Source organism: Pseudoliparis swirei, chromosome 15, assembly GCF_029220125.1.
Source record: "Pseudoliparis swirei isolate HS2019 ecotype Mariana Trench chromosome 15, NWPU_hadal_v1, whole genome shotgun sequence".
Classification (NCBI taxonomy): Eukaryota; Metazoa; Chordata; class Actinopteri; order Perciformes; family Liparidae; genus Pseudoliparis; species Pseudoliparis swirei.
Window position 1 is genome coordinate 22,291,988 of NC_079402.1, and position 15,000 is coordinate 22,306,987.

The following is a 15,000-nucleotide window of genomic DNA, read 5'->3' on the forward strand; positions in this document are numbered from 1 at the left end:
TCTCTTTGCAGTAGTTTAGTGTCTCTTTGTAGTTGTTTAGTGTCTCTTTGCAGTAGTTTAATGTCTCTTTGTTGTCCTTGTGTCTCTCTGTGGTCATGTAATGCTGACATCTGGAGGCCAAGGGGCCCCTGCTCCTCTGCCCCTGTAACCCCGTTCATACGATGCTTATGGCAGACTCTGACTGTAGTTATCCTCCTGGCCACCAGGGGAGCGTGTCCAGGCCATGTTCACCGTGCTGAGGTCCTTCGGCTGCGTGAGCTCGCCGCACAGCGACGCTTCGTCTCGGTTCGCCTCCGTCTTCTCTCTGGACTTCAACCACACCGGGCGGGCCGCCGCCGGACACCTGCAGGCAGGACACACACACACGCACACGCACACGCACACACACACACATGCACACACACAAACGCACACACGCACACACACACGCACAAACGCACACACACAAACGCACACATGCACACACACACACACAAACGCACACGCACACACGCACACATACACACACAAACGCACACACACAAACGCACACATGCACACACACAAACGCACACGCACACACACAAACGCACACATGCACACACACAAACGCACACACGCACACACGGTGACATGCAAAGATACTCATGTCTTCTTCTTCTCCTCTTCCAGACGATGATGTTGGACAAATGGAAAGTGTGTCAGAAAACTGACGGAGAAAGTAACTTCCTGGTTTTCTCTCAGATGTTGGCGGGAGTCAACTCAGCGATGAGGTCATTATGTACTTAGAATGTATTTCATGTACCACAGTATTGTGAATAAGTCCTACAGTATTGTGAATAAGTACTACAGTATTGTGAATAAGTACTAGAGTATTGTGAATAAGTACTAGAGTATTGTGAATAAGTACTACAGTATTGTGAATAAGTACTAGAGTATTGTGAATAAGTACTACATTATTGTGAATAAGTACTACAGTATTGTGAATAAGTACTACAGTATTGTGAATAAGTACTACAGTATTGTGAATAAGTACTAGAGTATTGTGAATAAGTACTACAGTATTGTGAATAAGTACTACAGTATTGTGAATAAGTACTAGAGTATTGTGAATAAGTACTAGAGTATTGTGAATAAGTACTAGAGGATTGTGAATAAGCACTACAGTATTGTGAATAAGTACTAGAGTATAGTGAATAAGTACAACAGTATTGTGAATAAGTACTACAGCATTGTGAAGAAGTACCAGAGTATTGTGAATAAGCACCACGGTATTGTGAATAAGTACTAGAGTATTGTGAATAAGTACTAGAGTATTGTGAATAAGTACTAGAGTATTGTGAATAAGTACTACAGTATTGTGAATAAGTACTACAGTATTGTGAATAAGTACGAGAGTATTGTGAATAAGTACGAGAGTATTGTGAATAAGTACTAGAGCACAGAGTGAATAAGTACTACAGTATTGTGAATAAGTACTACAGTATTGTGAATAAGTACTAGAGTATTGTGAATAAGTACTAGAGTATTGTGAATAAGTACTACAGTATTGTGAATAAGTACTAGAGTATTGTGAATAAGTACTACATTATTGTGAATAAGTACTACATTATTGTGAATAAGTACTACAGTATTGTGAATAAGTACTACAGTATTGTGAATAAGTACTAGAGTATTGTGAATAAGTACTACAGTATTGTGAATAAGTACTAGAGTATTGTGAATAAGTACTAGAGTATTGTGAATAAGTACTACAGTATTGTGAATAAGTACTAGAGTATTGTGAATAAGTACTAGAGTATTGTGAATAAGTACTACAGTATTGTGAATCCTCTCCTCAGGACCGAGCTGCAGCTCCATCAGCTTCCTGAGTCAAACTCTTTTGGGATTGTTCCTCCCACCAAGGTCTGTGTGACTCACATTTATATACACATATATATATATATATTTATATTTATATATATAAATATATATATGTATATATACATATATACAGTATATATAAATATATATGTATATATATATTGAGATCTTTTCATTGCTTCTAAATTTTTTCTTGACATTAATTTGAAGATGTTTAAATTGACTCCAGATGTTTGACCGGCTTATTGTTAAAAAACGATGAATGGATGAATGATAGACAGATGAAAGATGGATGGATGGAAAGATGATAGATACAGAATGGATGATGGATGAATAGATGTATATGTACGTACACTACCGTTCAAAAGTTTAGGGTAATCAGACAATTTAGTGTTTTCCATGAAAACTCAAACTTTTATTCATCAAATGAAAATAAAATGAATATAAAATCTAGTCCAGACGTTGAGGAGGTTATAAATAATGATGTTTATTGTAGATATTTATGTAGTTCTTCTTGTGGCTTAAAGGAAGGCCAGTTTTGTAGCTTCTCTGAGCAGTATAACTGTTTTCAGCTGCGCTCACATAAAAAGGGTTTAAAGGGTTTTCTGCCCCTCTGCTAGTCTTCTAAGGCGATAACACAATGTACCATTAGAACACTGGAGATGGGCCTCTACACACCTCTGTAGAGACTTCATTAACACCAGAGAATAGCCATGTACACATTAACCATGTAGAGATGTGTTTATGATTTAATGTTCTCTACGTTGAATAACAGTGCTTTGTAAATAAGACATTCCTACATGACCCCCACCTGTTGAGCAGTCGTGTTCGCAGTGTGTTCGTACTGCATGTTTGATGAAGAGTGAATGTTCCAAAGTCTGAAGACAGCCTGACGGGCGATGAGCTGTTCGTCCACTCCAGTCAGCCCCGCCCCCCTCCCCCGTCCATCTCTGCGTCCTGTCCTCTGATAGGTCGAGGAGAAACAGCGTGCGTCCGTCGCCTTCGCCAAGCTGCTGGCCGCCATGGAAACGCTGAGCTTCTCCGCCGGCGAGCAGAAGGCGATCTGGCACGTGGTGGCGGGTATCTTCCATCTGGGCGCCGCCGGGGCCTGCAAAGGTACACACACGTGTTAGTCCAGCTGTACTGGTGGGGACCAGCGTTCACGCAATACGCTCCGAGGACCGAACGCTAAAAATATATAGGATTAAAAAAGAAATAAAAGAAAATAGCATTTAGATAAAGTTAAGAATGCATTTGTTCTGCTATTTTTTAGGTTTATTCCTAATGTGTCATCTCATTTATATAATTTAAAAATATATATATTTTCTTTTACGGGATTTAACTTTTTCAAGTGTCAAAAGAATAAATTGCTGAATAGCTTTTGTCGGTCCTGTTGTCAGCTTGTCCATCATCTGTGAACCTGTACACACATATATTTACCAATAAAGATTCATTCATTATCGATGTTTTAAATATTTCACACAAAAAAAATCTGAAAAGAAAAAAGTAAAAACTGATTCATGGATCAGAATTTCTATTAATCACCTCTAGACCCCCAGATTTACCTGGTGACCCTTATGAGGGCCCCGCCCCCGAGGGACCAGAGTACTTCCCCTCAGTACTTCCTCTCAGTACTTCCCCTCAGTACTTCCTCTCAGTACTTCCTCTCAGTACTTCCACTCAGTACTTCCTCTCAGTACATCCTCTCAGTACTTCCCCTCAGTACTTCCCCTCAGTACATCCTCTCAGTACTTCCTCTCAGTACTTCCTCTCAGTAGTTCCTCTCAGTACTTCCCCTCAGTACTTCCTCTCAGTACTTCCCCTCAGTACTTCCTCTCAGTACTTCCCCTCAGTAGTTCCTCTCAGTACTTCCCCTCAGTACTTCCTCTCAGTACTTCCCCTCAGTACTTCCTCTCAGTACTTCCTCTCAGTACTTCCCCTCAGTACTTCCACTCAGTACTTCCTCTCAGTACTTCCTCTCAGTACTTCCCCTCAGTACTTCCACTCAGTACATCCTCTCAGTACTTCCCCTCAGTACTTCCTCTCAGTACTTCCCCTCAGTACTTGCCCTCAGTACTTCCTCTCAGTACTTCCCCTCAGTACTTCCTCTCAGTACTTCCTCTCAGTACTTCCCCTCAGTACTTCCACTCAGTACATCCTCTCAGTACTTCCTCTCAGTACTTCCCCTCAGTACATCCTCTCAGTACTTCCTCTCAGTACTTCCCCTCAGTACTTCCTCTCAGTACTTCCCCTCAGTACTTCCTCTCAGTACTTCCCCTCAGTACTTCCTCTCAGTACTTCCTCTCAGTACTTCCTCTCAGTACTTCCCCTCAGTACTTCCTCTCAGTACTTCCCCTCAGTACTTCCTCTCAGTACTCCTCAGTACTTCCTCTCAGTACTTCCTCTCAGTACTTCCTCAGTACTTCCTCTCAGTACTTCCTCCTCAGTACTTCCCTCAGTACTTCCTCAGTACTCCTCTCAGTACATCCTCTCAGTACTTCCTCCTCAGTACCTCTCAGTACTTCCTCTCAGTACTTCCCTCAGTACTTCCTCTCAGTACTTCCCTCAGTACTTCCTCTCAGTACTTCCCTCAGTACTTCCTCTCAGTACTTCCTCAGTACTCCTCCTCAGTACTTCCTCCTCAGTACTTCCCTCAGTACTCCTCTCAGTACTTCCCTCAGTACTTCCTCTCAGTACTCCCTCAGTACTCCTCTCAGTACTTCCCTCAGTACTTCCTCTCAGTACTTCCCTCAGTACATCCTCCTCAGTACTCCTCCTCAGTTCCCTCAGTACTTCCTCTCAGTACTTCCCTCAGTACTTCCTCTCAGTACTTCCCTCAGTACTTCCCTCAGTACTTCCTCTCAGTACTTCCCCTCAGTACTTCCCCTCAGTACTTCCCCTCAGTACTTCCTCTCAGTACTTCCTCTCAGTACTTCCCCTCAGTACTTCCTCTCAGTACTTCCCCTCAGTACTTCCCCTCAGTACTTCCACTCAGTACATCCTCTCAGTACTTCCTCTCAGTACTTCCCCTCAGTACTTCCCCTCAGTACTTCCCCTCAGTACTTCCTCTCAGTACTTCCCCTCTCAGTGGGCAGGAGGCAGTTCGTGAACTTCGACAGCGCTCAGGCGGCCGGAGGCGTCCTCGGCTGCGACGGAGAAGACCTGCACACCTCCGTCTTCAAGCATCACCTCCGTCAGCTGCTGCAGAGAGCCACCGGGGGCAGCAGAGGGAGGGCCGCCGAGGAGGGGGAGGGTGAGCCGCGCACACACACACACACACACACACACACACACACACACACACACACACACACACACACACACACACACACACACACACACACACACACACACACACACTGAATGCTAACATGCACACTTCTGTTATGGACCTCCAGTCATAGAAGGACCCAGGCCTTCATTGTGGTCTCAGGTCTTCATTGTGGTCTCAGGTCTTGTGGTCCTGGTCTCAGGTCTTCATTGTGGTCTCAGGTCTTCATTGTGGTCTCAGGTCTTCTTTGTGGTCTCAGGTCTTCTTTGTGGTCTCAGGTCTTCATTGTGGTCTCAGGTCTTCTTTGTGGTCTCAGGTCTTCATTGTGGTCTCAGGTCTTCTTTGTGGTCTCAGGTCTTCTTTGTGGTCTCAGGTCTTCATTGTGGTCTCAGGTCTTCTTTGTGGTCTCAGGTCTTCTTTGTGGTCTCAGGTCTTCATTGTGGTCTCAGGTCTTTTGTGGTCTCAGGTCTTCATTGTGGTCTCAGGTCTTCTTTGTGGTCTCAGGTCTTCATTGTGGTCTCAGGTCTTCATTGTGGTCTCAGGTCTTGTGGTCCTGGTCTCAGGTCTTCATTGTGGTCTCAGGTCTTCATTGTGGTCTCAGGTCTTCATTGTGGTCTCAGGTCTTCTTTGTGGTCTCAGGTCTTCATTGTGGTCTCAGGTCTTCTTTGTGGTCTCAGGTCTTCATTGTGGTCTCAGGTCTTCTTTGTGGTCTCAGGTCTTCTTTGTGGTCTCAGGTCTTGTGGTCTCAGGTCTTGTTGTCCTGGTCTTGTGGTCTCAGGTCTTGTGGTCCTGGTCTGGTGGTCTCAGGTCCTGGTCTCAGGTCTTGTGGTCTCAGGTCTTGTGGTCTCAGGTCTTGTGGTCCTGGTCTTGTGGTCCTGGTCTCAGGTCCTGGTCTTGTGGTCTTGTGGTCCTGGTCTTGTGGTCTCAGGTCTTGTGGTCCTGGTCTCAGGTCTTGTGGTCTCAGGTCTTGTGGTCCTGGTCTCAGGTCTTGTGGTCCTGGTCTCAGGTCTTGTGGTCCTGGTCTCAGGTCCTGGTCTTGTGGTCCTGGTCTCAGGTCTTGTGGTCCTGGTCTTGTGGTCTTGTGGTCTCAGGTCTTGTGGTCCTGGTCTCAGGTCTTGTGGTCTCAGGTCTTGTGGTCCTGGTCTTGTGGTCTCAGGTCTTGTGGTCCTGGTCTCAGGTCTTGTGGTCTCAGGTCTTGTGGTCCTGGTCTTGTGGTCCTGGTCTTGTGGTCTTGTGGTCTCAGGTCTTGTGGTCTTGTGGTCCTGGTCTTGTGGTCTCAGGTCTTGTGGTCCTGGTCTCAGGTCTTGTGGTCCTGGTCTCAGGTCTTGTGGTCCTGGTCAAAGGTCTTGTGGTCTCAGGTCTTGTGGTCCTGGTCTCAGGTCCTGGTCTTGTGGTCTTGTGGTCCTGGTCTTGTGGTCCTGGTCTCAGGTCTTGTGGTCCTGGTCTTGTGGTCTCAGGTCTTGTGGTCCTGGTCTCAGGTCTTGTGGTCTCAGGTCTTGTGGTCCTGGTCTTGTGGTCTCAGGTCTTGTGGTCCTGGTCTCAGGTCTTGTGGTCTCAGGTCTTGTGGTCCTGGTCTTGTGGTCCTGGTCTTGTGGTCTCAGGTCTTGTGGTCTCAGGTCTTGTGGTCTCAGGTCTTGTGGTCCTGGTCTTGTGGTCCTGGTCTCAGGTCTTGTGGTCTCAGGTATTGTGGTCCTGGTCTCAGGTCTTGTGGTCTCAGGTCTTGTGGTCCTGGTCTCAGGTCCTGGTCTGGTGGTCTCAGGTCTTGTGGTCCTGGTCTTGTGGTCCTGGTCTTGTGGTCCTGGTCTCAGGTCTTGTGGTCTCAGGTCTTGTGGTCCTGGTCTTGTGGTCTCAGGTCTTGTGGTCCTGGTCTCAGGTCTTGTGGTCCTGGTCTCAGGTCTTGTGGTCTCAGGTCTTGTGGTCCTGGTCTCAGGTCTTGTGGTCCTGGTCTCAGGTCTTGTGGTCTCAGGTCTTGTGGTCCTGGTCTTGTGGTCCTGGTCTTGTGGTCCTGGTCTCAGGTCCTGGTCTTGTGGTCTCAGGTCTTGTGGTCCTGGTCTTGTGGTCCTGGTCTTGTGGTCCTGGTCTTGTGGTCTCAGGTCTTGTGGTCCAGGTCTTGTGGTCCTGGTCTTGTGGTCCAGGTCTTGTGGTCCTGGTCTCAGGTCCTGGTCTTGTGGTCCTGGTCTTGTGGTCCTGGTCTCAGGTCCTGGTCTTGTGGTCCAGGTCTTGTGGCCCTGGTCTCAGGTCCTGGTCTTGTGGCCCTGGTCTCAGGTCCTGGTCTTGTGGTCCAGGTCTTGTGGTCCTGGTCTCAGGTCCTGGTCTTGTGGTCCTGGTCTTGTGGTCCTGGTCTCAGGTCCTGGTCTTGTGGTCCTGGTCTTGTGGTCCTGGTCTTGTGGTCCTGGTCTTGTGGTCCTGGTCTCAGGTCCTGGTCTTGTGGTCCTGGTCTCAGGTCCTGGTCTTGTGGTCCTGGTCTTGTGGTCCTGGTCTCAGGTCCTGGTCTTGTGGTCCTGGTCTAGTGGTCCTGGTCTCAGGTCCAGGTCTTGTGGTCCTGGTCTTGTGGTCCTGGTCTCAGGTCCTGGTCTTGTGGTCCTGGTCTTGTGGTCTTGTGGTCCTGGTCTTGTGGTCCTGGTCTTGTGGTCCTGGTCTCAGGTCCTGGTCTTGTGGTCCTGGTCTTGTGGTCCTGGTCTTGTGGTCCAGGTCTTGTGGTCCTGGTCTTGTGGTCCTGGTCTTGTGGTCCTGGTCTTGTGGTCCTGGTCTTGTGGTCCTGGTCTTGTGGTCCTGGTCTCAGGTCCTGGTCCTGGTCTTGTGGTCCTGGTCTTGTGGTCCTGGTCTTGTGGTCCTGGTCTTGTGGTCTCAGGTCTTGTGGTCCTGGTCTTGTGGTCCTGGTCTTGTGGTCTCAGGTCTTGTGGTCCTGGTCTTGTCAGGTCCTGGTCTTGTGGTCCTGGTCTTGTGGTCCTGGTCTCAGGTCCTGGTCTTGTGGTCCAGGTCTTGTGGTCCTGGTCTCAGGTCTTGTGGTCCTGGTCTTGTGGTCTCTGGTCTTGTGGTCCTGGTCTTGTGGTCCTGGTCTTGTGGTCCTGGTCTCAGGTCCTGGTCTTGTGGTCTCAGGTCTTGTGGTCCTGGTCTTGTGGTCCTGGTCTTGTGGTCCTGGTCTTGTGGTCCTGGTCTCAGGTCCTGGTCTTGTGGTCCAGGTCTTGTGGTCCTGGTCTTGTGGTCCTGGTCTTGTGGCCCTGGTCTCAGGTCCTGGTCTTGTGGTCCTGGTCTTGTGGTCCTGGTCTCAGGTCCTGGTCTCAGGTCCTGGTCTTGTGGTCCTGGTCTTGTGGTCCTGGTCTTGTGGTCCTGGTCTTGTGGTCCTGGTCTTGTGGTCCTGGTCTCAGGTCCTGGTCTTGTGGTCCTGGTCTTGTGGTCCTGGTCTCAGGTCCTGGTCTTGTGGTCCTGGTCTTGTGGTCCTGGTCTTGTGGTCCTGGTCTAGTGGTCCTGGTCTCAGGTCCAGGTCTTGTGGTCCTGGTCTTGTGGTCCTGGTCTTGTGGTCCTGGTCTTGTGGTCTTGTGGTCCTGGTCTTGTGGTCCTGGTCTCAGGTCCTGGTCTTGTTGTCCTGGTCTTGTGGTCCTGGTCTCAGGTCCTGGTCTTGTGGTCCTGGTCTCAGGTCCTGGTCTTGTGGTCCTGGTGGTGTGGTCCTGGTCTCAGGTCCTGGTCTTGTGGTCCTGGTCTTGTGGTCCTGGTCTCAGGTCCTGGTCTTGTGGTCCAGGTCTTGTGGTCCTGGTCTTGTGGTCCTGGTCTTGTGGTCCTGGTCTCAGGTCTTGTGGTCCTGGTCTCAGGTCCTGGTCTTGTGGTCCTGGTCTTGTGGTCCTGGTCTTGTGGTCCTGGTCTTGTGGTCCTGGTCTCAGGTCCTGGTCTTGTGGGCCTGGTCTTGTGGTCCTGGTCTTGTGGCCCTGGTCTAGTGGTCCTGGTCTCAGGTCCTGGTCTTGTGGTCCTGGTCTTGTGGTCCTGGTCTCAGGTCCTGGTCTGGTGGTCTCAGGTCTTGTGGTCCTGGTCTTGTGGTCCTGGTCTCAGGTCTTGTGGTCTCAGGTCTTGTGGTCCTGGTCTTGTGGTCTCAGGTCTTGTGGTCTCAGGTCTTGTGGTCCTGGTCTCAGGTCTTGTGGTCCTGGTCTCAGGTCTTGTGGTCTCAGGTCTTGTGGTCCTGGTCTCAGGTCTTGTGGTCCTGGTCTTGTGGTCCTGGTCTTGTGGTCCTGGTCTCAGGTCCTGGTCTTGTGGTCTCAGGTCTTGTGGTCCTGGTCTTGTGGTCCTGGTCTTGTGGTCTCAGGTCTTGTGGTCCAGGTCTTGTGGTCCTGGTCTCAGGTCCTGGTCTTGTGGTCCTGGTCTAGTGGTCCTGGTCTCAGGTCCTGGTCTTGTGGTCCTGGTCTTGTGGTCCTGGTCTCAGGTCCTGGTCTTGTGGTCCAGGTCTTGTGGTCCTGGTCTTGTGGTCCTGGTCTCAGGTCTTGTTGTCCTGGTCTTGTGGTCCTGGTCTTGTGGTCCTGGTCTTGTGGTCCTGGTCTTGTGGCCCTGGTCTAGTGGTCCTGGTCTCAGGTCCTGGTCTTGTGGTCCTGGTCTTGTGGTCCTGGTCTCAGGTCCTGGTCTGGTGGTCTCAGGTCTTGTGGTCCTGGTCTTGTGGTCCTGGTCTCAGGTCTTGTGGTCTCAGGTCTTGTGGTCCTGGTCTTGTGGTCTCAGGTCTTGTGGTCTCAGGTCTTGTGGTCCTGGTCTCAGGTCTTGTGGTCCTGGTCTCAGGTCTTGTGGTCTCAGGTCTTGTGGTCCTGGTCTCAGGTCTTGTGGTCCTGGTCTCAGGTCTTGTGGTCTCAGGTCTTGTGGTCCTGGTCTCAGGTCTTGTGGTCCTGGTCTTGTGGTCCTGGTCTCAGGTCCTGGTCTTGTGGTCTCAGGTCTTGTGGTCCTGGTCTTGTGGTCCTGGTCTTGTGGTCCTGGTCTTGTGGTCTCAGGTCTTGTGGTCCAGGTCTTGTGGTCCTGGTCTTGTGGTCCAGGTCTTGTGGTCCTGGTCTCAGGTCCTGGTCTTGTGGTCCTGGTCTTGTGGTCCTGGTCTCAGGTCCTGGTCTTGTGGTCCAGGTCTTGTGGCCCTGGTCTCAGGTCCTGGTCTTGTGGTCCAGGTCTTGTGGTCCTGGTCTCAGGTCCTGGTCTTGTGGTCCTGGTCTCAGGTCCTGGTCTTGTGGTCCTGGTCTTGTGGTCCTGGTCTCAGGTCCTGGTCTTGTGGTCCAGGTCTTGTGGTCCTGGTCTCAGGTCCTGGTCTTGTGGTCCAGGTCTTGTGGTCCTGGTCTCAGGTCCTGGTCTTGTGGTCCTGGTCTTGTGGTCCTGGTCTCAGGTCCTGGTCCTGGTCTCAGGTCCTGGTCTTGTGGTCCTGGTCTTGTGGTCCTGGTCTTGTGGTCCTGGTCTTGTGGTCCTGGTCTCAGGTCCTGGTCTTGTGGTCCTGGTCTTGTGGTCCTGGTCTTGTGGTCCTGGTCTTGTGGTCCTGGTCTTGTGGTCCTGGTCTTGTGGTCCAGGTCTTGTGGTCCTGGTCTTGTGGTCCTGGTCTTGTGGTCCTGGTCTCAGGTCTTGTGGTCCTGGTCTCAGGTCCTGGTCTTGTGGTCCTGGTCTTGTGGTCCTGGTCTTGTGGTCCTGGTCTTGTGGTCCTGGTCTCAGGTCCTGGTCCTGGTCTTGTGGGCCTGGTCTTGTGGTCCTGGTCTTGTGGGCCTGGTCTAGTGGTCCTGGTCTCAGGTCCTGGTCTAGTGGTCCTGGTCTCAGGTCCTGGTCTTGTGGTCCTGGTCTTGTGGTCCTGGTCTTGTGGTCCAGGTCTTGTGGTCCAGGTCTTGTGGTCCTGGTCTCAGGTCCTGGTCCTGGTCTCTGCAGGGCCCCGGCTCAGCGCGGCCCAGTGCGTGGGGGGGATGTCTGCTGGTCTCTACGAGGAGCTCTTCACCTGCATCGTGTCTCTCATCAACAGGTGATTCATCATAGTTTTCTTTTTCTTTTCGTCAATTGTGTACAAAATGTCAACAACAACATCAACATCAACAACATCAACACATGTCATCACAGTTCTGTTTACACCTTGAACATTCAGCCACTGATCTGACGGATCGGAACGCGGCCATCTTGTATTCTCACTTCTGCGGTCACGTGACCGGCCGGCACACACGCGTTCCTGTTTGACGCGCGCGCCGGGCTCCTGTGTGCAGGGCGCTGAGCTGCCCCCAGCTGACCCTGGCCTCCGTGATGGTGGTGGACGCGCCGGGCCTCCGCAGCCCGAGGCACGCGGCGGGGGGGCGGGGCGCCGCGGGGGGGCGGGGCGCCGGCTGGGCGGAGCTGAGCCACAACTACCTGCAGGAGCGCCTGCTGGAGCAGTACCACACACACACCTTCACACACACACGGGAGAGATACACACAGGTACACACACACACACGGGAGAGATACACACAGGTACCACACACACACACCTTCACACACACACGGGAGAGATACACAGAGGTACCACACACACACCTTCACACACACACGGGAGAGATACACACAGGTACCACACACACACCTTCACACACACACACGGGAGAGATACACACAGGTACCACACACACACCTTCACACACACACGGGAGAGATACACACAGGTACCACACACACACCTTCACACACACACGGGAGAGATACACACAGGTACCAATTCAATTCAATTCAATTCAGTTTATTTGTATAGCCCAATTTCACAAATTACAAATTTGTCTCAGAGTGCTTTACAATCTGTACACATAGACATCCCTGCCCCAAAACCTCACATCGGACCAGGAAAAACTCCCAAATAACCCTTCAGGGGGAAAAAAAGGGAAGAAACCTGGAGGAGAGCAACAGAGGAGGATCCCTCTCCAGGATGGACAGATGCAATAGATGTAATGTGTACAGAAGGACAGATTTAGAGTTTAAATACATTCAATGAATGTGACAGAGTGTATGAATAGTTCATAGTAGGCATATTCCACGATGGAGACCTCCACGATCCATCAGGCAGATGGCGGTGGGGAGGAGGAGTGGGCGGAGTCTCAACAGGACAGTGGCGTAGTCATGAGCAGGAATTTATCACCCAGACGATCCATCAGGCAGATAGGATCTATGCTGTCTCATAGGGTCCGATGACCCCATGAGACGTAAAGTCAAAAGGACTTCCGGGGAGAAAGCAGAGTTAGTAACGTGTGATTGAGAGATGAAAATTCATCCTTAAGGAGAGAAAAAAGAGGAGATAGGTACTCAGTGCATCCTAACGCCCCGGCAGCTATAAGCCTATAGCAGCATATCAAGGGGCTGGACCAGGTGAACCTGATTCAGCCCTAACTATAAGCTCTGTCAAAGAGGAAGGTCTTCAGTCTACTCTTAAACATGGTGACTGTGTCTGCCTCCCGGACTGAAGGTGGAAGCTGGTTCCATAAAAGAGGAGCTTGATAACTAAAGGCTCTGGCTCCCATTCTACTTTTTAAGACTCTAGGAACTACAAGTAGTCCCGCATTTAGTGAGCGTAGCTCTCTAGTGGGGCAATATGGTACTACAAGCTCCTTAAGATATGATGGAGCATCACCAATCAAGGCTTTGTAGGTTAAGAGAAGAATTTTAAAAGTGATTCTTGATTTTACTGGGAGCCAGTGCAGAGCAGCTAGTGCAGGAGTGATGTGATCTCTTTTCTTAGTTTTAGTGAGAACACGAGCTGCAGCATTCTGGATCAACTGGAGGGATTTAAGAGATTTATTAGAGCAGCCTGATAATGAGGAGTTGCAGTAATCTAGTCTAGAAGTAACAAACGCGTGAACTAATTTTCTGTATCTTTCTGAGACGAGATGTGCCTGATATTTTAAATGTTACGTAGATTCAAAAAATGCAGTCCTTGAGATGTTCTTCACGTGGGAGTTACAGGACAAGTCCCGATCAGAGATAACGCCAATATTCTTTACAGTGGTGTTGGATGCCAGGGCAATGCCGTCTACAGAAACCACATCACCAGATAATTGATCTCTGAGGTGCTCAGGGCCGATTAAAATTACTTCGGTTTTGTCTGAGTTTAACATCAAGAAGTTGCAGGTCATCCATGTTTTATGTCTTTAAGACATGCTTGAATTTTACCGAGTTGGTTGCTCTCCTCTGGTTTTATCGATAGATATAGTTGAGTATCATCTGCATAACAATGAAAGTTTATGGAGTGTTTCCTGATAATATTGCCCAAAGGAAGCATGTATAAGGTAAATAAAATTGGTCCAAGCACAGAACCTTGTGGAACTCCGTGATTAACGTTGGTGGTTATCGAGGCGTCATCACAAATACAAACTGAGATCGATCTGATAAATAGGATTTAAACCAAATTAGTGCCGTGCCTGAAATGCCAATCGACTGCTCCAGTCTCTGTAACAGGATGTCATGGTCAATGGTGTCGAATGCAGCACTAAGGTCTAACAAGACCAGGACAGAGAGGAGTCCTTTATCTGCTGCCATTAAGAGGTCATTTGTAATTTTCACCAGTGCCGTCTCGGTGCTGTGGTGTTTTCTAAATCCTGATTGAAATTTCTCAAATAAACTATTATGATGTAGAAAGTCGCACAACTGATTTGCGACCACTTTCTCAAGGATCTTGGAGAGGAAGGGGAGGTTAGAGATCGGTCTGTAGTTAGCCAACACCTCTGGATCCAGAGTGGGCTTCTTCAGGAGAGGTTTAATAACAGCCACTTTGAAGGAGTGTGGTACGTGGCCTGTTAGCAGAGACACATTGATAATATCTAATAGAGAGCCGCCAATTAAAGGCAAAACGTCTTTAAGCAGCCTCGTCGGGATGGGGTCCAAGAGACAGGTAGACGGGTTAGAAGTACACGTCTCCTTAAGGAGAGAAAAAAGAGGAGATAGGTACTCAGTGCATCCTAAACGTCCCCCGGCAGCTATAAGCCTATAGCAGCATATCAAGGGGCTGGACCAGGGCAAACCTGATTCAGCCCTAACTATAAGATCTGTCAAAGAGGAAGGTCTTCAGTCTACTCTTAAACGAGGTGACTGTGTCTGCCTCCCGGACTGAAATTGGAAGCTGGTTCCATAAAAGAGGAGCTTGATAACTAAAGGCTCTGGCTCCCATTCTACTTTTTAAGACTCTAGGAACTACAAGTAGTCCCGCATTTAGTGAGGCAGCTCTCTAGTGGGGCAATATGGTGCTACAAGCTCCTTAAGATATGATGGAGCATCACCAATCAAGGCTTTGTACGTTAAGAGAAGAATTTTAAAAGTGATTCTTGATTTTACTGGGAGCCAGTGCAGAGCAGCTAGTGCAGGAGTGATGTGATCTCTGTTCTTAGTTTAGTGAGAACACGAGCTGCAGCATTCTGGATCAACTGGAGGGACCTAAGAGATTTATTAGAGCAGCCTGATAATAAGGAGTTGCAGTAATCCAGTCTCGAAGTAACGAACGCGTGAACCAATTTTACTGCATCTTTTTGAGACAAGATGTGCCTGATTTTTGAAATATTACGTAGATGAAAGAATGCCACACACACACCTTCACACACACACGGGAGAGATACACACAGGTACACACACCTTCACACACACACGGGAGAGATACACACAGGTACACACACCTTCACACACACACAGGAGAGATACACACAGGTACCACACACACACGGGAGAGATACAGACAGGTAGACCTGGTCCTGGTCCTGGTCCTGGTCCTGTCCTGGTCCTGTCCTGGTCCTGGTCCTGGTCCTGTCCTGTCCTGGTCCTGGTCCTGTCCTGGTCCTGGTCCTGTCCTGGTCCTGTCCTGGTCCTGGTCCTGGTCCTTCAGGAGGGTTCAAGGTCACCGCGGCGACCTTGAGTCTGACATGAATTGTGTTGCAGGAGAAGATCCTGGTGGAGGT

The 15,000-nt window shown here is 49.5% G+C and overlaps 1 protein-coding gene across 1 annotated transcript in view; it reads left to right on the top strand.

Moving 5' to 3' along the window:
• Positions 1 to 15,000, top strand: part of LOC130205729 (unconventional myosin-XVIIIb) — a 32,757-nt gene that overhangs the window by 12,919 nt on the left and 4,838 nt on the right. Inside the window, exons 9-16 of the mRNA XM_056433226.1 lie at positions 207 to 349; positions 652 to 752; positions 1,821 to 1,884; positions 2,814 to 2,958; positions 4,931 to 5,095; positions 10,976 to 11,066; positions 11,302 to 11,512; positions 14,981 to 15,000. The exon at positions 14,981 to 15,000 is cut by the window's right edge and continues 61 nt beyond it. Of these exons, the coding sequence (XP_056289201.1) occupies positions 207 to 349; positions 652 to 752; positions 1,821 to 1,884; positions 2,814 to 2,958; positions 4,931 to 5,095; positions 10,976 to 11,066; positions 11,302 to 11,512; positions 14,981 to 15,000 (940 nt within the window). The remainder of the gene's footprint in view (positions 1 to 206; positions 350 to 651; positions 753 to 1,820; positions 1,885 to 2,813; positions 2,959 to 4,930; positions 5,096 to 10,975; positions 11,067 to 11,301; positions 11,513 to 14,980) is intronic.